Source organism: Columba livia, chromosome 24 (assembly GCF_036013475.1).
Source record: "Columba livia isolate bColLiv1 breed racing homer chromosome 24, bColLiv1.pat.W.v2, whole genome shotgun sequence".
NCBI lineage: Eukaryota > Metazoa > Chordata > Aves > Columbiformes > Columbidae > Columba > Columba livia.
Genome location: NC_088625.1, coordinates 2,380,606 through 2,407,409, shown reverse-complemented (window position 1 = coordinate 2,407,409; position 26,804 = coordinate 2,380,606). Strand labels below are relative to the sequence as shown.

Here is a 26,804-nt window from a genome sequence, read left to right as displayed (position 1 = left end):
AAACGAAAGCAAGAAGAACATTGCTGATTTTAATGAGCTCACCTGTTGGTTGAGAGCCATGAACCAGTAGGAAAACATGTCTCAATTTTGGGAGGGAGGAGAGAAAAAACCTCATGTGTTTTCTAAGGTCTGGTCCTGGAAGAAAATTCGTCAGGTCTCGCCAAAAGGTACCGTGAAAATGGCATTGGTGGGTTTGACTGCACTGACTTTCAACTCCTCAGCAAACCTGGAGCATCCTCATGGACTTCACTGCTGGACTGAGATTTATCCCACCGCAATTTTGCCACCCATCTGCCATCTGATCTGTCTGTGTCAAGGAGAAAGAGCCTGGACAAGCCCGTGAGACGTAGCCACCTATTAAACAACTGAAATTATTCCATTATATGGAGCAAAGCCCATCCACAGCGTATTTATTCTACCACCCGATGCTCATCTTCCCCCCTTTGGCAGACCGCGTGTGAACAGCCTTTCTCTGCACAGCACGGAGCGATTCTCCCTTCCCTTTGCAGCCTGCCTTCCATAATCCACTTAGAATTTGCAGCTTTTTTCTTTTTCTTTCCTAAGCTTCCCTTTAAACTCTTGATGTAGCTCTTTTTCCATCTGTTCCTGCCTATGCATCTTTTTCTGCACTCTGCCTAATGACTTACTCTCGCCAGGAAGAGACTGTATATTAATATTATCATTATAATTCTTCTTTCCCCCACTTCAGATCTTGCGAGGAGCATAATTGCTAAAGCAGATTTTCAGTTCCATCGTGATAACCCAGCAAGTTACGGGGGAGGTCAGACTATCACTTTGCTTGGTAGTTTCAATTTCCCGTCGGTGTTGCTTTCTGCAGGACCCCAATTGCACAGCGAAGGCAACTCCCACATTAGCGGATTCATTATTAATGTTCTTGTTCCTGACATTATTAAGTTAGTGCCTGGCTGTCCCAATTATGGGCTGAAATCCCGTTGTCCTTGGGGGCTTGTTTTCCATATAACTCCTCTTCCACTGGGTGATGGTCCTTTATTTTTGGCTCATTCTGCACCCCAGAATTTCTCTTTTGCTTCAGTCCATGTGTTCCCAGGGAGATAATTTTCCTCTGGCTCTTTCTCCAGAGGACCGGGGGACATGGTTTACATGCAGATAATGCACCAGTTTGGCTGGGACACCCAAATTTAATCCATCAAACCTCAACTTATTTCTACATGTTATCCCTCATCTGCTGAGTTCCATTTGGACCATTCTCCTCTTTTCCTTCTCTAACGTAGTTCCAGGGACTCAGGTGGATTGAGAGCTGGGGACCAAGAGACTTTCATTATTCACATCATGCGCACCTGAAAATTGCATCGCCTGCTGGCTTCCAAATTGAGTACATTAAATACAAATGCGTTAAACCTCCAAAATATGGAAATATCCAGGGAGGTCCTCAGATTTAAGTTGTTGCTCAGCGCGGTCTCCCCATTTTAGAGACCAGTGAGTTCAGTTGTTGGTGTGGAGCCAGCGAGGGGACGGGGGATGCTGGTGGCAGCATGGTGGAAGGAGACGAGCCAGATGGGGTCTCGGTGGAAGAGGAGCTGCTGCTGTGTGGGATCCTGGTGAAAAGGAAGAGTTGGGCTGGATTAAAATGCTTAAAACCAGGCTTTATGCCCTGCCTGTCTGTTTGTTGTGGCAGCTTTTGTGTTGGGCATCAGCTGGCATGTGGGATGTTGCTGGGGGGGGTGGTACGAGCTGTGTGGAGTCCTTGGCTGACCCTACACAGCGTAAGATGTTGGGCTGGGCACACAAAACACTCATTTTTTGTCCCCTTGGGCACCGCATTAACTTCATACGTGCCTTATTCACCCCTTGTGAAAAATAGAGCTTGTTGCTCTGCACACAAAGAGGTTTTTGAGGCTCAGGAGTGGTGAAACTGAGGCACAGCAAGGAAAAAAGCTCCTTGTCCAAGGTCAAGAGCCTCAGTAGCAGAGCACGGAGCAAAACCCAAGCATCTCGCATTCCCTGCATGGAAATCAGGTTGACCCAATTATCCCAACATTATTCACTCTGTTACTTTTAATGACATGCTGGTATCTCCCTGAAACACATATTTTTTCATTAAATACGGCAAAAATGTAGCAGGAGAGATGTTCAAACTGCCTTTGGATTGATGTAGCCCATTTCGCCGCTCGCTTGTGCTGGGTCTCTCCGTGCTCACAACTGAATTTCCCAACCAAGGCGCATGCAAACCCACTTTAGATCCTTGCAAATATCCCTCATGCTGCAGCTTTCTTCAAAACACACAGGTCAGGAAATGAATAAGGTGCAAATATTGAGTTTCACCTGGGAATTTAATTAACCAGGGTTTGATTTAGATAGTGGGTTTCCACTTGTGTGATTAGAAAAGCGCTGCGGGATCTTCAGTGGGACCGATAGTCATCAAGGTTTTAAGATTCCATCTGGAGAGAGGAGTGCTGGAGAATTTAGCAAGAGGCACCTGCTGCTCAGGAGAGGAGAGAAGTTTCCAGCTCCTGTTTTAAGAAATAATAGTTAAACTCTGTCTTGTTGGGAAATCCCGTCTGCTTCTTGCTCGACCTCCACCACAGGGTACTTGAGAAAAGCAAAAAGGCACCTCTGCTTCTAAACAGACCCTTTTAGTCAAGGAAAAATCATCATGTCTCCCGAATCCAGGTTTTCTCCTCATCTCCAGGTTGTTCCAGTTGTGGGTTTTGTTTTTGCTCTGTTGCCAGCTGAGCTGCCAAGTTTCGCCCCCATTAAAAGCCATCCCTTCCCATCCCACGGCAGCGCCACCTCCCTCTCCCCTGTTAATTGAATACTATATTTTAATGCCAGGCTTGCTCTAAGCGATTGTAAACAGGGAGCCTTACATAAAACAGAGACCACAAACATAACATTTTATGGCTTAATACTAGCAATTAGAGAGTGGACAGGGGTATATTTTGGAGCATTTTTTGCTCCCTTCTCACCCTTCCTCCCCTTCACCATCACATCCCATCATGATTTACCCCCCAAGCATCATCTCTTGTTTTAAAGAGGGGGAGATGTGCAGAAAAAAGGGCTGGGAGCCATATAGCGATTGATTCCCACCTGCACCTGAGAAATTGGGTCCTGCAGGATGCACAGCAGCTTTTTGGGGTGATGCCAAGTGGCTGGGGGGGTTTGGCGCTGAGCACCCCAACCTTATTGTGCCGCGAGGTGGATACAGGAGCCAGAGCCATTGCTCATTGCCTTAAACAAAGCGTAGTACAAGACAATTCAATTAAGGGCGAGCAGGAGTCAATAATGCGGCTCTGTTTGCACAACGCTTCCCCGGCCGGGGGAAATCAAAAAGGTTACACTGGCGCCTTGTCGGCCAAGGGCTGCGAATCTGGGGTGGGAGAAAGGGATGCAGGAGAGAAAACCATCTCCTGGAGCATCCCCAGCAGTGACAAGGTTGCTGGAGCTTGGGGTTCTCTGTAGCCACCTGCACCCCAGGTCATCTCCTCAGATACAACGAGGGAAAGGGGAAGATCTGAATGATGTTATTAATGAGGGAGAAGCAGGCAGAGGGTCAAAACTGAATTTGCGGTGAAGAGAGGGAGGAGAGACAGCACCAGCAGGGTTTTCTGGAGAAATAGCTCCACATTTTCAGACAGCATGCCTGGGGCAGATCCTTGCTGAGCCAATATTGTCCATCGGGACCCTCTTTAGAGCTTCCTGCTTTATTTGCACGGCCTTTGTGGATGCCACTTCTCTTAGCAAACCACTGAAAATACTCAAAAATCTTCTGATTTCATGTCTCCATCCTCTGCCCATCCTTGTATTCTCCTGCATCTCCCCTGAGCTTCGCCGTGGATTCCCTCTCTGATGTACTTGTAATGCTATTCCCCTGTTTCCTGGGGTTTGCTTGTGTTCAACGAACACACCTTATCATTCCCGATTTGTCTTGCGTGAGCTATCACTGGATTAGAGAACTGGAAACCTCTCCGAGTTTTCTTTCAGAAGCCGGTCCCTCGGGAGCACAGCTTTAGTAAGTGATTTTTTTCTGTTCTAACCCAAGGAATTGGATTCGCATCCGGTAGCCAAATTGAATTCACTCGGGCAAGTTAAGAGCCGTTTGATACAGTTTTAGATTAGGTGAAGGCAGCCGTAGATATTTCATATTCCGCACTAGGATGGGCTGGTGTCGCGTTTATCGACTGCTCCCCCGTTATCCTGCCGCTACAAATGGATGTCGCTAAACAGGGGAATGGATCCCGAATCTTACAGAAAGGTAACGGGAAGAAGACAGAACGATAGGCAAAGGGAACGGCTCAATGCTCCATAAAATGTTGGGGTGGTTGTGGGCAGCCGGTGAGATCTTTTCCCCTCGGGTGAAGGGGTTTTTTTTGCATTTTTGCATTGGTTTGAGCTTTTTCTGAGATCCGTGCAGGACCGCATGGGACCCTTCGAGAAAATGATTGCTGTAAGTCGTCAGCATGGGACTGAGCATCGCTGCTGCGTTACCGTAGTAACGCGGCAGGGTTGGGATGCGTCGAGCGGTATGTTGGCCTCCCCGCGCTCGCAGAGAGCCCAAGTGACCCGGTTTGTGTACGGTGAGGGAATTTGGTGCCAGCCGATGATACAGACACGGGTTTGAACAGCAGGACAAATGGGTTTCTCTGTTTTCTTAAGGCAAACCCATCCATAGTGGCGGTGACGCCTGAAATGCTCATGTGCGATCGCCATCTGCTCCTCGCTGGAATGAGCTCAAGAGCCGCATCCCCCGGGGCTGGAGCCCTTCTTCTGTGTCCTTGCAGGATTAAAAAAGAAACAAAAAGGAAAGTAAATTGCTATTGCTGTTGTAGGGAGCAATAGGGGTCTGGGGTCTCTGGTGCAGCACCCATCAGTGCAGGAGAGCCCAGCGAAAAAGGACTTGGAAAAAAAAAAAGAAAAGCAAGTTGTATTTATGATAAGCAAAAGCCCCTTTCCCCTTTTGAAAGATCCTGAGGCAAAGGACAGTCAAGGCCCATCAAATCCTTATTCACAAATCTTGCCCATACCAAGAGCATCACTCCAGTGATGTTTATTGCTTTTCTAAAGCTCCCGGAGTCATGGCATGAAATGAGGAGCTCAGCTCTTCTTGCCTTTTGAGAGAAAATGCGGAAAACATAACCTTTATGTTCTGCAGAGCCAGGGAGCAAATAAAAAGGACACAGAAGTAGTTTGCTATTTATTTGTGTTTCTAAAAAAAAACCTCACAGTTTCTTTATTTGAAAGTGCCTTTTTTTTAGCTGCTTGCAGTGGAGATGTGTAAATAAAGATGGGATTTAGGCCTTTTTGTGCATCCTCCGTGCTGCTCCTTAAACTGCTGGAAATGAGGCAAATGAGAAGGAGGGGAAGAAAAAGACATGGAGCATAAGATGAGCCACAGGTCCCTCTCCTAGGAGGGCAGGGAACGGTTGCCAAGTAAGAATTGTTGACCTGAGCGCCGGTCTCGGGCAGAGAGAGCTCTTCAAAGCGGGCGATGGCGGAGAAGAGCTCTTCAGCTTCATGGCAGCGGCTCTGGAAACAGCATTCGGCCTGAATTCCCACTCTGTGGTGACCGCAGAACAATTTTCAAGGCCATTCCGAGCGGTTTTGTCAGCCGGATTCCCTGGGAGTCATAGGGCTGGGGCTGTGACATGGGCATCGAGGGATGTCTCCAGATGAGAGAGCAGGATGCAGGAGATGAAGTGACATTTAAACTCTCCTTTATCTGTCTTTTGTCAGTAGAAACCTTCCTCCTCCTCCTCTTCCTCCACCCATGTTCATTACCTAAACCGCCACAGTGAAATTTGGGGCTTCTTTGATGCTTTGCTGCACCTCCCCTTCCCTGTGACATCTCCTCCCATGGGGCTTTCACATCTCATTTTTTTGGGCCATAAACCTGTTTCCCCCCATTTTTGCCATTTAAACGGCCACAGGACCAATGCGGAAAATGGGCAAATCTTCTCATTTGAACCAGGGAAAAAGCATTCTCCCTGTTCACAGTCCCTCCAAAGTTTCCTCTGTCATCATTATTTGATTTGGTTTGTTGGTTTTTTTTAACAAAACAAAACTACTTTTATTTCTTTATTTTGGTAAGAAATGAGCGCTACCCAGGTAGAAATGTTTTCGCTTGGAGGATTTTCTGACCTAAACATAGAAAACAAGAAAAAATAAGAGAAAGAAGCATGGAGGAAACCAAAGCTCAAATAATGCGGCGCTGTGAATCCCACTGAACTGGGGATTAAACATCGTTCCTTTTCAACCATTTCCTCAGAGGACACCAGCCACTGCGAGCAGTTATGACAAATGTGTTTATATTGTTTGGAGGAAATCTTCTAGTCAGTATTAAAATATAATATCATGGGGCAGGATGGAGAGGGGAAGCTGAACATCCATCTGTCCCGAAAGCAAACGGCACACGTTAGGATTTACGTGGATACAAGCGTATCAGGACTTATTGGACAGTAGCCGTAGGTCTTTAATTTAGGATATTTGATGGCTGTGTATCCAGCAGTGTAAATGCAAGGGAGGGCATTTCCCTGTTGGTCTCTGCGGAGACCGCAGCGATAAATTTGGGATGAAGCATTGCGCTCATCACTGTGGTACCCTGAAGGGACGGCCGGGTGCCGAGATGGAGGATGATGAATGGGGGCACGGGCGGGAGCTGAGCCTGGCAGGAGCTTTGCTCCCTCCCAGAGCCGACATGCACATGGAAGAAATAACAGTGTTGCTCCTAATTTTTTTTTCCAGGGCCCCAATTTCATGTAATTTTGAGGAGGAGGCAGGCTTTGGTGATGGCTTTGGCTGTCTCCCTAGGCCAGCTTCAGAGGAGGCTCGTGTCATCTCCAACCTTTCAAGGAACCCACAAGGGCTTAATTAAAACCGAAACTCGGGCACCGTTATTCAGATGAGAGCTGTCGGTTCCTCTGCTGACGGCAGCTCAAACTTGTCACTTTGCTCGTGCTGCAGATCTTGGCTGTTAAGGTAGGAAATTTCAGCCGAGAGACGAGCCCCCGGCTGGCGTGGGCTGAACCTTCCTGCCAAAACCCACCCGGCTGGGGTGACAGCGGCATCCCTGGCAGGGCAGGGAGCAATCAATCAAAAAAAACTTCATTAAAAGCAGCATCGAAGGCAGTTTCTTGACAGAGAGGTGACGCAGACCTGACTCCAATCACTGGCACTTCAGGGAGGAGAAAAACATCTGCATTTTCTAATCACATTGCTTTGGTCAGAATCTCTGTTTTCAGCTCCCTTCTGGGCGTTTTCATGCATGCAAGGAGGGAAAAGTAGAATATTAACCGTTGCCTCCCATAATGACATAGAAAGGAACAACTATAGAGAGAAATGGTTTGGGGGCGACTTGGGAGACCCAGAGGAATGTTCAGATAGAGAATGGCTTAAAAACAGTATGGAAAATACAGCGTCGTAATGCAGTAAATGTGATTCCCAGCAAAAATAGAAACCAGGTACTGAAAAAGGTCGGTATTCTTAAAATAAACAAAAACAGAAAACCAGGTACTGAAAGAGGGTAAAAAGATGCTTATTCCTGCATGTCTATGTGCCACGTAAAGGGGGAGCTGCGAGTGTTGCGTAGGTGTGGAAATGGTGGCAAATTCTGGAACAATGGGCAAAAGACACTGAGCTAAGTGTAAAGTGATGGTGAAATTTAGACTGTCCAGGGGGGGAAATAAGAAAAAAACACCCCCCAAAAAACGAGGCCAGAACCTTTGTAATAAAATCACCGTCCTTAAAAAAATGAGAGCGAGTGAGAGAAGAAAGGCCGAGGAAGAGATGAAACAGCTTAGGCAGAGAAAATAAAGGGAGGGTTTTATTTAGTTCTTCAAAGAGCTGAGACCTGCCAGAGGAGCTTTTGGGGTAACTGATCTCCATTTTCTCAATTTTCCCCTTTCTAAGGACCCTGTCAACAATAGTGGGGGATGCTCAGGGCTGGATGCCTTCAGCCCCCAACAGCCTGGAGAGAGGGGAAAGGGGCTTTCTTGATTTTCATTTAATTGTTTTTCTCTCCAGTGTTTTTGTCGTGTTGTTGTTTGTGTTGATTTTTGCCACCAGGGACAGAAGGTCCTGGAAATTTCCCAGTGGGTGTGGGCTGCTCGTTAGACACAGGTGCCACTAATCAGCTAATTAGGGCCCTGAGGCTGCTCTTCTAGCCTCCTCCCCCTGCTAATCTCCTCTGTTTTGCTGAGGGAGAGGTTGCTCAGGGTGGCTGTGGCCACATTGGGGGTGATTTTGGGGGGGAACTGAGGCGATTTGGTGGGCGTCATGGTGAGGAAACAAGATGGTGGCTGTGGTGGAAAGCCTGGGGTCTGCATGATGGAGCACAGGTATTATTTTCCTTCCCTCCTGCAAAATACTGTGTGAAAATAGTCGCCATCCTCTGTCTAAAAGCACTTGAAGAAGGGTATTAATGTGCATTTTGCTGCAAGAAATGTGTGGTCCTTGTGGTTTCCACAGTCCTGAGCTGCAGTGGTTGGGGTGACACTGCCCTGTGGCTGCGTTTCCTTGGGTGGTCACTGGCTGTGGAGGGTATTTTGGGGCTTGCTTGCCAGCTTCTGGAATCGAAATACCTGTTCCAACTAAGCTTCTTTTCTTATGACTTGTTGAAGCTGCGGTGGAGTGGATTTAGTGTTGTTTTGGTTTGGGGGTGGGGTGGGGGGATGGATTTGCTGCTCTGTTTTTCCTGAGGATTTGCTGTGTTGTTTGCCCTCAGCAGCACCTGGATTTGAAACACCATGTGGCAGCAAAAAGGTGGGGTTTGGGTTGCTTCCAATGTTGGGTTGTCTTGCAGGATCACAAGAGTTTGCTGCAATCACCTCTGTAATCTCTTAAAAACATCTGAGCTCTTGTCAAGCATTGTTGGAGCTGCTCTGGTTGCATCTCCCCTGCCCAGGCTGGTGACAATAAACTGGAAACCTTTCTTCACAATAGAATCTTATGAGGCTTGCTTGATGCCCCCTTTCCCTCTCTTCTTACATCCCAGTCTTCTCTTTTCCTGGGCTTTTGCAACTTGTGGGTGGTAATTACGTCCCTTATTGTTTTGCCATCAAGAAATAAATAGAAGGAAATCACAACCCAAAGCAGCAGCGTCGGCCTTCATTTCAGAAGGTTAGCAACGATCTATAATCCAGCCCAAAATTTACCCAAGACCTTGCTGTTCTTGAGCTGGGCTTATCACGTGCTGTGATATGGAGCAGGTGCTGGTCCTTGCAAGGCTGAGAGGGGAAGCACAAGTTCTACAGGAGCCATTTTCTGCAGGATTAGGTGTCTGTGTGATGAAGGGCTCAGGGTGGCTTTTTGGGGACACATGGTGACAGCAGAATCTGCAACGGATTGTACCTGCTTCACTCTAATCATGGCTTAGAGAACAGGAAGGTATTGGGGCCCCCCTGAGGTCAGATACTTAAACTTCACTAAACCTGTTCAATCCAAGGCCGGGCAGAGCTGTGACACTGCAGGTATCTCCCCAAAAGGTCATCTTCCCCTGTGTGAGTGGATAAATTTCTTTCCTAAGGCTTTCCCTCAGTCTCCCATAGCTTGGAATGATGGAAATCCGCTGCTGGGGTTGGCGGTACCAAGATAAACCTCAGCACGTCTGTCTGTCTCCTCCAACCTCCTGGTTGATGCACACAGGTGTGTGTCACTGTCACACAGGTGAAGGGACATCTTGCTCCAGAAAAGGGGCTTCTCTAGGAGGATGTTTAAGAAAAAATGGAGGTGAAAGACACTGTTTTGTATCTAAACTTGCATTCCTGGCCCTCTGCTGCCCTGACACAAGATGCAGGGCAAGAACTGGATTCTGGTGTCTTTATTCTTGTCTTGCTCTTCGCCTCCCACTTGCTGCCTTGTGTTTGAAAGAGGAGCGGGGGGAGAAAATAGACGGCAGTAAGAATTGTGTTCAGCTATTTTATTTAAGTCATAATCATTTCTAATCTAAATGTGCGGGAAGTGTATTACATGGCCTAATCAGTCACATATATTGTACTGCACTTTCAGTTTAGTGAAAAGTAAAAGCCATCTAGAAGGCAGGAATATGTTAAATGAGCATCTCTGAGGCTGTGCACCTTTTTTTAAAGGATAGAACAGCCCTGGTACCTTGGCTTTGGTTGTTTAAATGAACAAATCCAAAGGGTAGGGATGCACGAGTGGTTTTTGGCGTGATGTGGGCGCCCTGATGTGCGGGAGGTGATGAGAGGGGTGGACGCTATGATCCAGTTTCTGCAATTCCATCACGTTTGCTCCCTTCGTGTTCGCCACAAGCACCCTTATTTATTTCATCAGCTAAATGCTGAAAACAGATGCCTGCCTTCCATGAAGACATTTAATGATGATGATCATTGCTTCCTCTAACACGGCATCTTCCAGCGAGGGACGGTGCCAAAGCAGCGCGCAGCTGTTGACCGATGGGCGCCTGTCTGTTTCCTCCAGTATTTTAGGGTATTTTAGCTATTTTTGTGCCAGGGCTCCTTTGTTGTCGGGTGTTTTTTGCTGAGTTGCGGGAAGTTCTGAGGTGGAACGTGGCAGCTGTTTAATGGCGAGGCAGATGAGCTCGGGGAGCTCCTCTGTAGTGCTTTGGAATGCTTTGTGCATGCTGAAAACGTGGTTCTGCATCCTCTTGGAAGGAAAAAAAAAGGATGCTGCTGCTCCTTCCAGGCTAAACTATGAGTAAATAACACAAATGAGGCTGCATGAGGAGCTTTGGGCAGAGCCAGGAGGAAAGAGGTTTGCTCTAGAGGTTTGTTTATGGTGTGGAAGCATGATTTTTCCTTTTCTTGAAACGGAAATACCAAGTTGAGCTTGAGAGGATGGTAGGCAGGGCATATACAGTGGGATAACCCGACCAGCAAAGCTGCTCAGACCTTGTATTTCCACAGATATGTACCTGAATGTTCTCTCAAACTGCCCCATTGATCAAGAACTTGGCTTGAACAAGTTATTTCATTTTCGGCCGGTGGCTTCATCTGGAAGGTGGGAACAGGGTCGTGTCCGCCTGTCCCGAGGTGTTTCGGGATGAACAAGCAAAGGCACTTGAGTCGTGCTGTTCCAAAAGGTGTCAGGACACCTTTAGGCTGTCACCATCCTGTAGAAAACATACGTGGCTGTTAAATTTAAGTGTGGTGTGGCTTCTGGGGAGCACTGTGCAGCTGCTGGGGGTTGGTGCGGTAATATATTTGAAGAAACAATTAAGAATTTCAATATTGCTTTGATATCTGTTGAATGAAATGTTGACACAACACACCGGGTTACTCAGATTTGTTTTAACATGCAGTTTAGACTTAAAAAAAAAATAGTATGAAATGAATTAGCAAATTATTTTGATTGCTTTGTTCGTTTTTCCAGCAAGAAAGCTATCCACCTGGAAAACATCAACTGGCTGCAAGCAGGAGCAGAATTTATCTCCTGAGATAAGTGGATCTGGGATAAAAGTCCTCTTTATGTTTTCATCTTAGCCGCAGAGGATGATATCCCTCTGTTCCGCTCTTTGTGCTGCAGATCAAATGTAAAGGAACTTTGCATAGGTGTGCCGATGCTTTTCAAGGAAAAGTTTCTTCCCCCAACCTTTTCCTCCCAGAGGCAGCACCTTGGACTGGAGATGAGAGCGATATTTAACATTTCTTTCTCAATAATACCGAAGTGACTCTGAATCCCAGCGCTGACATTCTGTTTTCTGTTCCACGCGCAGTCTCTCTGATTTATCTACTTCGGCCTTGTTCTATTCTTTTTTACCTTTTTTTTCCTCCTTTCTTTCCCCATTTCTCTCACAAAGATGGTTTTGTGGAAAGAGCGTCATTTCATTTCCCGAAGGTCCTGAGAGGGTGGCTGGCAGATCTCATACACGGGATGTTAAACGAACACGCTCGGATCACCGTAAACCCCTATTTACACACAATAAACATGAGGTTATAAGAGACAGAGGATATAATACGTTATTGATTAGAATGCTGGTGTGTAATGCCCTTTAAAAGGCGGGTGGTGCCATCAGAAATCCTGCAGATCTTGCTTTTTTGGCAATTCAGGGCAAGGCCGTTGTGTTCTGTGCGCTCCCTGGGCTTGGTGGGAGAGGTTTGTGCATGGTTTTATCTGTTCTTGGGCTTTTTTATTGTTTAATTGGTTGGTTTTTTGTTGTTTAAACGGTGATCTAAGATGCTCGCCATCCGAGGTGCCTTATTGGCAACGCTGGCCCAGTACTCGTGCTGCAGTGATGAACAACAACATTTTGATGGTTGCTGCACTTGTAGCTGATGATTTCTTCTCTTTCCCAACAGCTGGCACCATCCCTAATCTCCCGAGCAATACATAAAATTAATTCCTTCGGTTTATCTCTGCCTGAGGTCACAGGAAAGTGAGGTCCCTGAGGCTTGACAGGCGATGGGAATGGGTTTTATTTGGTTTAAATGAGTTGAGACTTCAAACCTGAGTGGGTAATAGAGCAGCTCTCCTCCCCTTGTTCACTTTTGGGGGACCGCAGACCTTTCTGCCCTGGTCATCCAAATCTCAAGGTGCAGACACACCAACAGAAGGAATATCTTGGTGAAAACCACAGAACTTTAATCAGGCATGTGGGGAAATCTTCCCCCCACAAGTTGCCCCGACCACAGATCTGAACTGTTTGCTCACTCGTGTGAACTCTGCAGCGAAAACATATTAATGTTATCTTTTTTTTTCTGTGGATTTTTTTTTTTCCCCTCCAGGTATTTAATCTTAGTTTACAGATGAAATGTGCAGCGGAGAAAAAGATGCTCATCACACAGTTGCTGCACTCTGCTCCAGCCGCTGAAAAATGTATGACAATCTGTCCTGGGTTGGATGGGGCCGCGAGCAGCAAGACGTGAATGTCTTTGAAGTGGTGGTAGATAAACTCGGCACCGCAACACGGCACAACATCGAGTGTAGTCTCCTCTGTGAAGGTCAGGGGCAAGAAAAGTCTGGTTTTGACTCAAAATTTCCATCATTTGGCTCCAAGTGTCATCTCGGCAACTTGGTCAACCATTTAACTCATTGGCTCTTCCCACTTATTTTTGGCCGGGTATTGAGATGGTTGGTTGTTGTTTCGATGTCTTGGGTACGTCATTGTGGGTCTCTTCCCCAGCTGGCATGTGGCTTTATGTGGTGAAGCTCTGCCAGGATCCAGAGCAGAAGGCGAGGTCAGAAATAGGATTTCTCAGGCACTCACAAAAATGTGTTTGATTGCGCAGCTTTCTGAGCATGTCGTAACATCAAAGTGTAATGGAGGCAAAGTGTTTTGACTTCTGGCCTGTCTCTATCCTCAGTGTATTATTAGAATTACAGTTCAGAAGTACTCAAAACTACAGCTCCCGTGATGAGTCTTAAATATATGATTTGCGCTTGGTTCTTTGCAATATTTCGCCCTGCAATTCTGCTTTCCCTCCAACACCAGCTGAATGTTGGAGCATGTAAGAGCTTCATAAAGTATCTCTCCTGTGGCTGCATTTGCATGTGTTTCTTCTTTTTTTTAACTGTTTTATAAAACCCCACACCCTGAAACACCAAAAGCTGCTGAGCAAGGAGACGCTCATCAGCGGTGTGAGCAACACTCACATCTCCTGTGGCAATTAGCAAACCGAAGTGCAGGGTTGGCTCTCGTTCCAATTAAACCCTGGCAAGCTGGAACGTGAGATGCAGTAACGAAGTGGGGAGTTTCAGAGCTGCCCTGCTCCCTGTTTGGAGGATACGGGAGTTTTAAGTTGTCTGGCTGAAGCGAAACCATCGAAAGTAATGGGCTTGGACGATCTCACCCCATTACTTTTAATGGGATGGAGAGAGCGTGTGCTGGGGGAAGCAGGGGAGTTGTTTTCACATATCATTCAAGTTACAGCCGGTGTCCCCGGGCAGTAGAAACCGAGCTGCTTGCAGTAAGTTATAGGGTTTGGTGTAATATGTGGAGGTGTGTAAAGGCAGATATTGGCATCGGCTGGGAGCTGGGGCTTAATTTGGGCAAGGTTTGTCATGAGGAGGGAGAACTGTGGAATATAAGAGCTCCCTGCGGCTTGTGCATGCCAGAGGGCACAAGCAGGGTGCTGAGTTCTTCCCTTATTCCCGTCTTCCCCCGTTTACCTTCTAAGATCTTCCCTGTGATAATTGCATCTGTAGGACTGGAGGAATTATTGAATGTGGTGTGAACTCCTTGCCTTTTTTGGGGCACCTCCAGCAAAGTGTTTGCAGTGTCGAGACCTGGCCAGCGGGACCAGTTGCAGAAATCGTGAGTTTTCTGGTCGATCAGGAAACCAATAGTGCTCTAAAAGGGGAAACAGGAGACAAGAAAATATCGCAGAATTAACGATTTAGGCTGCTGCAACACGAGGTGTGGGTGCTCTGCGGCATCCCTGGAATGGTGGGACTCAAACAGAAGCAGCAGCCGGTGGGGCTGGATTTGTTTCTCCAAAGGACCTGTCTGGACAGGGCAGCAATCAGCCTCCCACGGCCTGAAATTTGCCCACCCGCTTTCTTTTCCCCTCCTGCCGAGTGTGGCTGAAGCCAGCGCGCTGTGAAGCTTCAATGCCTCAATCAGAGCAGCCTTTCTGCAGAAAGGGACAGAGATGGGGTGATTAGATAACCCCTTAAGTCTTGTGGCTTTCACCCTTCGCTGTCATTGGTGCCTTGTTCATTGGCGGAGGGTAGGAACCAATTTTCCTGCTGTCCTCTCCGTGTTTTAATGGAAGGGGAAGAGTCAGAACTGCAGCAAATGCACCTCCAGCTGGGATTAATCTCGAATTGCAGCTCCCTTGGCTGAGTTACTCATCCATAATGGTTTAGTAACACCACCATGAGATTGCTCAAGCTATTTATGTGCCTCAACTATTATTCAAATTTCTGTGAGGTCTAAATAGCTCAGGAGGAAATTGGGGTTCACCTGTGGTTGAGGGTCCCACCAAGGTGACTTGTTCTTGTCACTGGCCTCCTGGTGGAGATGGTTGTATGGCGGGTTCCCCATCTCTGACAGTTGTGTCATTTTCAGATGCAAGAAGCTGCCATAGTTGATCCAAAGTGCCACAATAGACCTGACCTTAACAGCGCTGGTGTTCTTTTTATTATTCTTTTCCTCTCCAATGTGTCCAGGTCCCGTCAGAGCACATGGGGCCGTTCCGGGCTCTTTGCAAAGCGTTCCCATCGCCGCCTTCTCCTGGTGGAGCAGTGGTGCTTCACACCAGTTCTGCTTTTAGAATGTCCTTAAGGAATTGAAACATGTGGATCTTGGTCCTATCCGAGCTCTCATTAGTGCAAAATAGGAGTTGATTTATTATTACTAGCAGACTCTGTTTATACACAACCTTTTATTTGCTTTGCTTTCTAATAAAACAAACACACTGTGAAAGTTATGAGTTTTTCAACTGGAAATACAGGAAAAACACTTTTTCCTGCAGGTGAAGTGTCATGGAATTGGCTGCCAAAAGACCTCAGCAAAGCATTTTGGATTATTTGGCTGGTATAAACACATATATTTGCATCCAAAGGTACAACAGCCATTCATGCAAGAAGCTTCAAGTACTGAAAGCCTCTTCCCTTACTCTGGGGTAGATTATTTTTCCCTACAGCAGATCCTTGTGACTTCTTTATTTCAGGGGAAATTAAAAAGAAAAATCCGAAGAATGCCTGGATTTGAGGTTTATGAGGATTTTTCTGCACTTGCTGGATGCTCTTCAAATAGGCTGTGTTTGTTGGAGGTTCGGAAAAGGAATTCCAGCCTTGGAGGAGAGTGGGGAACACAGATTCCATGTGCTGAACTTTAGGGACCGGAGTCTTTGTGTTGCCACTAAAGAAAATCAGAAAAGCTCTTCAGAACACAGCAGTGCTGAGTTACACCTTGGAGGTGTCTCTCTTTTTCCCCTTCGTTAGCCGGGGAACACAGAAATAATTCTCTTTGCTCAGCAGTGTGAATCCTTCTCTCTTTTTTTCCCTCTTCTGCAAGTCGTGTGTCTTGCTAAGAAACAACTTTTAATTGTCTGGTACTGGGGCCAAACTCGTTCTTGGTGAGAGTCCCTCACTGTGTTGTTTCTTTGCTCTTCCTCTTGAAGCTTTTGGTGCTGGTGCCTTTCAAAGCATCTTGAGGAGCCGGATTCCACTGTACTGTGATATTTCATGGCATTTGCTATTTGTCCGAGACAACCTCCCCTGGGAGGCTCTGCGGTGAAACAACCACGATGAAAATATGCGCACCCGAGTTTTCCCCTCATTTTCTCTTACAGTTTTTAACCCGAGGAATGTTTGGTAGAAATTTTAAGGAGCCTCAAAGCTTCAGCACCAGAAGTTCTCTTTGTTTAAAGTAAATTTAGGTCTTAAGATACTTCACAGGGTTTCCGTTGCGGGGGAATTTTTCTCTATCAAAGTTGAGTTGGTCTTCACGCATCGGCAAAAGAGGAGACTTGGCTGCTCCAAAGTCTTCGACCAGAACATAGGCAGGGTTTCTGCAAGCTCTGCCTTTAATACCTTCTCTCTTTAATCTGGACAGGACTTGCAGGGTTTGGAGCTGGTAGAAAACTGCCCTTTGGCACAGTCACCTTTTCCATCTCGGAGCAAATGCCTCCGCTCCATCTGGTTTCCTCTGCTGATGGATCCTTACAACTTGGATTGTGTCCCTCAGGGGCATGCTCTACTAATCCTCTGCTTTTAAGATTTTTATTTGGGCAATAAATGGATGACAAGGTGGTTCACGAGTACATAACACAATACATGGGTTTATAAATGCAACTTTTCTGCAGAGCGCTATAGAATAAAACTCTAGCATTTAACACCAATCTCTGGTTCATTCATATTTGAAGCAATAATGTGCCCATTTTCTCACCTGGGACCCCTCTCAGTTATTTTTTAGTATATTTTTATAAATTAACCAGGCACAGATTTAATAATAACTTGCATTTGTGTAGCTTTTTTTCCAACTCTGAGGATCTCGAATTGCTCTGCAGACTTAACAGCGTAATATAGAAATGATGTGCCAAAGGATCCCTTTGCTCTTTGCTGAAATGTGGCAGTAATTTGGGTTATTTGACAAATAATGTCGATGTTCCCCATCCTGAAAAGAGAAGTTCAGAACAAAGCTCACGAATGTAACATGCGACCGGAAAAGCATTTACGACAGCAAATTGCCACCTCTGTGGAAGAAAAACTTGTTAATACAAAGTTTGGAAAATTTAATCTAAGAGACCAGCTGTTTCTGCTTCTCTTATAAGAGCTTAATTGGTATATAATAGCATAGTTAATTAAATACAAATCAATAGTTTAAAACAGCTAATTGATATTTAATATGTATGGGAAAATATAGCTTAGTTGCAATATAATTAACTCAATATTAAATAAGCAATGGAATTGCAATTAGGCCTTTACAATTATTAGAAAGTTTATCGTTCTTTAATAAACTTGCAATTAGGATGAGCTGAAAAATTATTAAACAGGTATTATTGAATTATTAAATGTTTATCATTCCTGGTGGGATACAGCTCCACAACAGTACACATTACAGCTCTGATAATAAACCTTTATTATGGCTTTGCGGCTTTAGCCCTTTCTGTACCTGTTGATGAGAAACTTATTTCCCTCCCTGAGTTGTGGGTAGAGAAATTGCCTTGAAATTGGGTAAGAAAATCCCAAATGATGGGAGAAGTGAGCAAAAAGGAGGAGGATTACATATTTTGGGCCAGCGGAGGGAAATCTTTTTGTCTATGCATAAAAAATCTCTTTGTAGAAGACACTGAACTTGTTTCTTTGAATTGGCTTTTGCTTCATTGTCGCTGGCTGCCCTTATTTGTGGCTTGTGCTTTGTCTAAGTGGGTTTTCAGCAGGTTTGGAGGTGGATTAACGCAGGCCTTTTGAGCGAGTAGAAAACCACAATTCTGCCAGGTGTTTTCCAGACTTAAGCTCACACATCAAAGTGCCTGGGATGATAAACTTCAACTATAACTCGTTGAGCTTTGCTGGAAAAAATCAAATGCAATTGCAAGGAACTGGATGGGATTTGTTTTGGGTGATGGGAGACACGCATGGGTTAAAATATTCTGTTTTCAGTGATATCTCAGCCAAAACATTTAAAATTCTGCATATCTGCTGAACTGTTTTAGCTCTAGGTAGCCACTAAAAGCCATGAAGTGGTGAGACGTCCTTAGGCAGAAGCAGCTTCTTGAAGTATTTCACCTTTTAAAGGCACTCTCAAGTATTTAAAGGCGCCTTCAGCTATGAAGATTTTTGCATGTTCTCGCAAATTTATGGTATGAATTATTATAAAGTGGTGTTCTTGTATAGCTGCTTTCATCGTGGGATATCAAAGTGGTTTATAAGCATTAATTATAGCATCCCTCAGGGGGGCGAATGGGAGACAGACACCCATACTGGTGTGTGCTGGTCCAGGCTCCAAATGGGTAATAACCCCGATTTAATCTGGATCCAGCCCATGTGGCTCAGCCCTGACTATCTTTAGTCTGAGTCTGGCGTTGAGCGGGATTGCACGTGTGGTTTTATTTTGATTAGATGCTGATGTTCTGCCCAATGGGAGCTTTGGTTCAGGAGGCTCTTGATGGCGTTTGGGGATGGAGAACATGATGGTCCCATCACACCAGGTCTATGCGTCCGGGAAAAGATCCACACATTCCGAATTAGTAAGAAGGGAATGCTGCCTTGCTCAGCTCCGCTTGTGCCACCTTGCGCGACGCTAATCTAATTGTGTTGTTTTAATTATGCTTTGATACCTTGGTGCTCGGCGAAGGCTCGATGAGAATCAATGTGGTTTTGCCGTCCTATCAATAAAGACACAAAGGCCTCTTGGGTTGATTCGCAGGCTGTGTGAACTATCGGCAGGTTTGCAGCTGTCTGGCCACGTGCACCTGGGTTTTATTTATTTCATAGGTGTCATGCAACCACTCATGGAAACCCCGCTCAAAGTTCAGCAAGGTCTTATTGATTCTAGTTATTGTGCTAAACTTGTGCTAAACATGTTAAATATCCTTTGGCTAAAAACAGCAGCCCCTGGCAGCAGTCAGGGGTTTTAGAGGCATCCAGTCTGCAAGTCAACGCTTTGTTTGGTATATTTGCACGTGTGGGGATGGTAAATCATGTCACCTTTGTGCCGTGGAGCAAGAGGGCTGGTTCCCACGTTAGCATCCGAGACAGGAGGTGGTTGGTGTTTAACTCTTCCTGTTAATTAGGACTCTGATTCAAGAAATGGCTGAGGATGCGGATGGTTGATTCATCTGCCCTGATTTGTCTGATCTTTTGACATCTGAGTCACCGCCTCTTTTGGCCCATGGGGGCGCTGCAAACACCTCCAAAGTGTCTCGGGTAGGGGATGCAAGTTGCTTTCTGGAGATGCCGATTTTTCTTCAGGTAGCAATGTGGATTTGGGGGGGCAATGAAATCTCAGCTCACTCTAAGCATCTCAAGAAACTTGTTTTTGTCTGGGTGTTGACTTCAGTGGGACTTACATGGATTTATTTCGGACCGATGCCAATGTCCTCCCTGACGGGAGCCTTAGGATCAGGAACTGCTCTTGCAAGTCTTGTTTGTACCCTGAGTGTCCTGGTGTCAAAAAGAAATCAGTTTTTTCTGCATTTAGGCTCTGATTCTTGCACTGTGCTCAAGAGGAGGATGCTAGCCCCCCTGCAGCTACCAGCATCACGGAGGGGTAATGTGTATATAGCCTGGTAAATCTGCGTGTCTTCCCTGCACGTCACCACACTATGGTGAGCAGCTCTCCTCTTCCTCCGGACACAGCCCAGATATGAAATTCAAACCCAAGTTTGCATCGCGGTGCTAAAAGCCCAGGCTGCTGGGCTTTATCCGAAGCTGTTACTGTGCCCTCAACCCTCTCACGGGCAGCACAACTTTGCGATGCTCCCAAGGGGAGTCTTTAGAGGGGGCTCTGAAGGGACCACGGCCACATCAAGCAAACATCAAAGGGGCTTTGATCAGCGGGGCTCTGCAGAGCGCACAACCCCCTGAGGAGCTTGGCAGGTCCGCAGACAGGCAGCGTTGGGGACGTGGTACCTTCGTTTTTCTCCACTGCGACGCAGGAGGATTTGTTTGAAGAACTCGAGTTCTTTGCCGCATGGGGAGAGCGCGCACGCACGCAGCCTACTTCTGGAAAAAGCCGCCTTCAGATCTCGCTGTGCTTGTTACCCATGGTCAGAAAGCCCCATTAAGAAATCCAAATACCAAAGGCGCGTGCCTCCTCGGACTCTGGCGCTTTAGAGGTTCGCTTGCTTGTCACAAGGTGCCCCAAGCTGGACTTATCTTCTCTTCTTTGCTCGCCGCAGCATCCCTGTGTCCTCACTCTTGTCCCCAGCCCCATCTCCTAACGTCGCTCTCTCTTCTCTTGCAGAACTGGGGCTCCCGGGAAGAGGATGCTGCCTAGTGCTGGGGTTCATGTACAAGGAGAAGTACCGCAGGATGACTGAAGGTGAGCGGATTCCCCGCCTTCTATCCCTCCTTTCTCCTAGTGATCTCGTTGCAAAGTAGGAATGCACCAGGTTCTTGTTCATACCAAGGAGAAAATCCTGTTGTTTCTTTCATCTATGAAACACCTTCGTAGGTGTGGATGTGGGAAGTCCCATGTGTGAAGCTGCAATAGAAGAACACAAGTTTATTAGTTTCATACATCCAAAATCCGTTGTTTTTTTCCTACGGAAAGGATTTGTCACATGGGAAGGTCTTCCAGCAATCGGTACATCTACTCATTTTATTCTAGTTGAGTGGTTTATGCATTTATAGTTGAGTGGTAGTGCCTCAGCCTGACACATCGAGAGAACCTGTTCTCAGTGTTTTTGTAGCTTCTTCCATTGCCTGTCAAACCCTTGCACTCTGCCGGAGATCTCACTGAAATTTCCCTGTTTTATATTCCAGTCATCTCCCAAGTACTTTATGAGCATTGATTAATCCATAGAAATATCATAAATAATTATGAAGCGTAATAACTAAACAAAAACTATTTACGGTCAGAAGAGCTGGCGTTTTTTCTTTCTGGTAGCTTCATTGCTTGGCTCCTTTTTCTGGAGCAAACCCTGGTGCAGCACCGTCTCAGGAAAAGATGAAATATCCAACAGCTCTGTGAGATGGGAGGGTCTTGAGAACGTGTTGACCTGTGAGGTTACTCTGGGGACCATGAACTCCATCCAGATGTGGATTTAATCCTTGTTTTGGGTCTACACTTGCAGGAAGCCTTGTCTTTACGAGAGTAAAACTGCGTTAGCCTTCACGGGGTAAAACTCTCTCATAGAGGCTCAAATATCAGTTAGAAGATCAAAGGTTTGTTCAGGCTCCCAGGAGCCCTGATGCTGAGCTGATAACATGGGGAAAGTTCTTTGCAAGGCTTCACCTCATGCTTGTTAATTACCACATGCTTTTGAAACATTGATTAGAGCGTGTTTTTAACAGGAAGGGGCTGCCTCTTGGGAGAACGGGTGGCAAAGTCCCATCTGAGTGGCGTGAGAAGGTACAACCTCCATCTCGATACCTTCCTGCCCCCCAAGCCTCTTGGAGAAGGCTCCTGTGGTTGTGCTCAGGTGGGCAGGAGCACCCTGGGGATGCTCATGGGGTGTCTGGAGCACCCCAGGGATGCTCACAGCATGTTCAAGAGCTGGCAGAACCCGTGGACGCAGCAGGACATCCCACCGATCCTCTAGGCTGGTTCACAGAAGCTCCTGAACCCTCACCATGGATTGTAAGCCCCCATCTCCCTCCAGAGTGAGCCCCTTTTTCAGGCAGAACGTGGCTTTTGTGTGGAGAGAACAAAGAGACATGAAAAGCCAAAAGTAAAAGCTTTTGTGTGAGAAAGGGAACAAAGTGTCCCTGCCTGACAATGTGCAGTTTCTGGCCCCCGCAGGCTGCAGGACCATTACGTTTAAACGTTACGTTTAAAGGTACGATCTGCCAAAAAAAAAAAAAAAAAAAAAAAAAAACAAAGCCGGGGAATTTCCATGGCTACAAAGACCGCCTGGGACTTGTGTTTTCACTAGATGACAATCAGAGACCTCCAACCTCCTGGAGTTTTAGTGGATTTGAGTGCGGATCCACGCTGGATGACACACGAGCCTGGGGGGGTTTCAAATGTCTGGTCATCTGCAGAGGTACAGCCAAAGAATTGCATCCCCAAAGCACCTGAGCCAGACTCTTTGGGCCACTTACCTTGGGGAGAGACAGTTTCCCTTTTATATTTGTGCCAAGTGAGAGCTTTTCCTCTTTTTATTGCGTGGCGGTGCTAATGAATAGCCCTATTAATAATTACAGGGTAGCTGGAGGAACTGAAAGCGGAGATAGGCAGTGGGGCAATGCGATAATTATGAGGTGTGGGGTCTCTGTCACAGTGGAAATAGGTAGTTACAGGGATCATTAGAACCTTGCTGTCACTTAACAGAGACATCTCCGAAACACACTCATAGGTAGAGAAGCACGAGAGGACTTGTTGGCATGGAGGAGTCGCTTTTTGGTGGGATTTGGGGGTGCATATGGGCTGGGGAACGGGATGACGCTTTTCAAATGTAGCTGCTGTAGGTTTATCCCTTTGCTGTGATTGACGATCGCCTCGTCCGCATGCCGGGATCACCCGCTGTGAGTTGTGGGGTGAAATTAAGCCCGGTGACAGTTGCCGAGAGAGGAAGGGCCGTCTGGAATGACGGCCCCGCAATAAAGGCGCTTCGGAGTTAATCCTCCGCCATCTGTCTTCATCCTGCTAATAACCTGCTCCACCCGATACTGCTGCCTGTTTGTTACTGTTCAGAAATAGATACGTAATGGCGAGGAGGGTGCTGTTTGCTCACAAGGGGCTGGATTTCTCCTCAGATCAGCTCATCGGTGGGAGCCACGGCTTGTGGGATGGACGTCCCGAGGTTTGTACCATGCACCAGAGGTGATGCTGGGCTTGTGATTTTGGAGTAAGATTTTTGGTGTCTATGAGGTGGGTCACTTGAGTTCCCCAAGAACAAGAATCTCAAACTAACCTGAAAATTTAGGCTTTATTTTCTGTTCCCTCTGTGGTGGCCAAAGGCCAGTATCCACATGTCCTGCTATTTTTCTTCTTCTCTCCGTTGCCTTTGACTTCTCGCCAGGTCTAACTCGAGTTGTTAGCGAGTGTCGCTGCAGCGATTATGCCACTTTTGGCTGCCATTTATAAAACCACTAACAGGGATGGTGGGTGAGCTTCATCCTCATGGTCATGGCTGAAAAAGGGATGGAAGGAGGACTTGGTGCAGCATCCTCCTCCTGACCCACCTAATGGTTCATGATCTGCGCCCGAGGAAGGACAAACTCCCCCTTTTCAGCTCCCTCCTTGGTTTATAGCCCTGCTCATTGCTTTGCTGTAGCTTCAAATCACCTTAATATGCAGGTGGCCTCCCCGGTACCGGCTGGTTTAGGTGCAAACACAGACCTGTGTGCCAGGAGAGGGGTTTGTTGGTGACCCTAAGGAAAACCTGGAGTTTTGTGAGCCTGGAAGGTGAGGAATTAAAGTTTTGCAGCCTGAGCTGCAAACCTCACCGTGGCTATTTTGTTCAGAAGGTTTGGGATCTTATTTAAAGGCACTGGGACTCATGCAAAGCTCTGGTGCCTCTTTCCAAGGGAAGGTGGAGGTCCCAAAGTGACAAAATTCACCCACATACCTCAAAAATGGGAAACTCATTGAGGTTTTGGTTTTGTCTTCAGCATATCTCCAGTCTGCACATGGGTTTTGGTTCTGTGAGACATGGGGAGAGAATCGTGCTGTTTTTATGGCTTATAATTATCTCATGCCTGTCCTTAGAATAATTCTAGCTCCTCCATTATTAATAATTGGAATTCCAGTCCTTATCATAGATCACAAAATGGAGAAGCAGCTCAACCCAGGGTTTGCATGACGTACCTTGGTCTAAATTGAATAACTGGTAAAATGGTGAAAATCATTAGTTTTCCCCCCATTCCTTGGTGCTGGAATTAGTGACATATTAGTGCAATTAGCCAGAGCTTCCATTTGAGGCTGCAATCATTTGGTTCGTAATTTAGAATAAATGTAAAAGCCCACTTGTGCTTCTGAGCAGATTATTTGTCCTGTTTAAAAGTATCTAATAGGGTGGTTGTCATCTAAGCAAGATACATTTGACCCATTTCAATTTGTTTCTCTTTTAATCTGCTATCTGTTTTCCTGGATCTTTTTTTAATAAAAACATAAAGAAGAAGTGGGCGAGGGAGACCAAAGAGAATAGAAGCGCTATAGATCTGGAGTTTATCATAAGCCGAAGTAACTTGGAAATCGAGGCTGTTAAACTGCAGAAAGCAATAAAAAGAAAACACTATTTGGAAATCGTTTAAAGGGCCGAGTGACTTGTCGATGAAAGGTTGCTCGATTCGTCTGCTGCTTAATAGCTTCTCAAAGGGAATGTGTAGCTCTGGCAAAACCGAAGGGTGCGGGGTTTCGGCTTTAAAACGTGTCCTAAATATTGAAGCCCTTGGTAGGCTGAGCATTCTTCCTACAACAGGCTCTTCTTACCACCTGGAGAGAAAACAGCTGGGACTCTGCAGTGGAGCCCCTGCTGTTTTTTTTGGGGAAAAAATGGCTTGTTCAGAGCAAAGCTGGCTGTGCTTTTGCTCCGAATGCCTCTCTGTGTGAACTCCTGCTGTGGTTCAAAGCGGGTTCAGCGAACGCTTCTTGACAAGAAAATGTCCTGTTAGTGCGCGGCACCGAGATGCAGTGACGGATTCGTGCTCCCCGGTAGCAGCCCAGCGAGGCGGTGGCCGCCTCAGAATTGCTTGAATTTATGGGGATGCTTAATCTGGATCTTTCAAGTGGCTTTTACATCTGCAGCAGCAGAGACTAAGCGTCAATCTTCCTTGGTCTCGAGGATAAATCTGAGCCAGGGCTCCTCTTATCCCTGTCAAAACTGACCTTGGTCCTCTATGAGGTACCAGTAACCTCTGTGCTGCTGGAGAAGCTCAAACATCACCTGATTCTCTGGCCTGATGTTGGAAGGGGTCTCTCAAACAACTTGAGCATTTTCTTGAGCATCCCAGTGTCTTCTTGAACATCCCAGCATCTTCTCACCGTTCTCCCTCCAAGGCTTTGCATCACTCTGCAACCTGAAAATGGGATTTCTGCCAAGCTTTTGCTCAAAGCTACAGGTTCCATAGCACAAAATCTCCTTGGATCCACTGTAGCAGTGGGTCTGTTATTGTCTGATCTCCAAAAATTCCCCATGGGATGCAGTGAGAACTCAGCATTGCCAACTTTGCTGTCATCGCCCATAAAGGTGCTGTCTCCTCAGGGCTTGGAAGGTCTCTTCACCCCAAGCATTGTCATCTGTTTCTTCCCACAAAGGCATAATTAGGATTGCTTAGGGATTGATATGGGATTGATATCTCTTATATAACCTACATTGAGCCTTTTCTTCTTTATCTGCTGGAGGCGTTTGAGAAGGAAGATGGAACAAGCCCTGGAGAAGTTAGAGATGTTGAGGTCTCCTGGATATTCATGCAATGCTTTTTGTGTCTATTAGCTAAACAAGGCAGGGATGTGACTGAAACCTGAGCAAAAACTCCATCCAGGCAGGGTAAGAAACACCTCCCCATCTTATTGCCACTCTCCCCCACTTTAGAGAGGGCAAAAAGAGGGGTTTTTATTGATGATGCTCCAGTTTTCTGCAGCGGTTGTGGCGCAGCTGAGCCACCCTGGCTATAAATCTGGTACCGAGCTCACAAGTTTTATAGTAACAGTGTTGTCGTAGCAGTTAATGGTCCAAGGGTATAATTTTGTCTATTGATTGGAGCAGTGGTCCCCTGTGGAAAGCTATTTCTGCGTGGTCTTAAATAAATGAATATAATACTTCCCTGCTGACCAAGTGCCAGCGTAAGATAATTTGGGAGCTGCTTCTCTTGCTGATCAGCCGTCAGGTGCGTACGGGAGAACCTGGACAGGTGGAAACCACGTACCATCCTTTTGTGGGGATCTTAAGCATTAATAAACACGGATCAACATCTAGGGGTGTTTAGAATATCTTGGCTACTTGAGTATTGCCCCTGCAGTCCTCATTAGGTCTTTGAGGGCATCTGAAATGGGATGTGTGCCTAAGGAATGCAGCAAGTGGTGGGGAAAAGCTCCGAAATACACCTGAAAAGGGCAGAGAGAAGGTAATTTAGCTGGTTTATTTTTCAAGCGGAGCACAAGTTAAAGGAGACATGAGGATTGTCTCTGAAGACTCTGCCTTTCTCATCTCTGCGCTGCCCGCACATTTTGCGTCCCAGCTTGTTTATCTGTTGATAATATTTAATTTTCCCCTCTCTTCAGAGCTGTTTTTGCAGCCTGGGGGTCTGTTATTTGGCTTTTCTCCCTTATTGGCAATAATTCCATAGTCGACACAGGTCACCAGAGCAGAACCTGGACACACAGGTCTGGCTGTGCCATCAAATCACGTTCTGATGATGTTGTGGATCCTCCTGGCATGGACACCATAGCGTGATTCTCTCTCAGCTTCTCAAATTATCTGGAAGCCATTGCTTCCAAGAGAGAGCCCGGGGCTTTGCTATGCCATGAAAAAGCTTAAATAAATAGTTTCAAAGCTCTGTTCCCCGCTGGTTTTCCTGCACGTTTTCAGGTCACGTAATGTCATCGCCGCTCCCGGGTCCCAAGGTGGGAGATGCACCATTGCCGTAAGAAAGGAGCCTCAAAACAGTGGTATTTCACAGCTATTGTGACAAATCAGAAGAAATGATGTGTTTCAGGCCAACAAAATGAACCCGCTCCCATTTCTCAGTGAAGCGGGACTTTGTTGGGTTTGATAGAAAGATATCACAAAATGCCCAGTAAAGTATCTCGCTGTTTTTTTCTTAAACCCTTCTAACAATCCATTCTTATTGTA

The 26,804-nt window shown here is 46.3% G+C and overlaps 1 protein-coding gene across 1 annotated transcript in view; it reads left to right on the top strand.

Moving 5' to 3' along the window:
• KIRREL3 (kirre like nephrin family adhesion molecule 3) overlaps positions 1-26,804 on the top strand; it is a 219,468-nt gene that overhangs the window by 137,170 nt on the left and 55,494 nt on the right. The window contains 1 exon segment of the mRNA XM_021295955.2: positions 20,309-20,386. Within this exon segment, the coding sequence (XP_021151630.1) occupies positions 20,309-20,386 (78 nt within the window).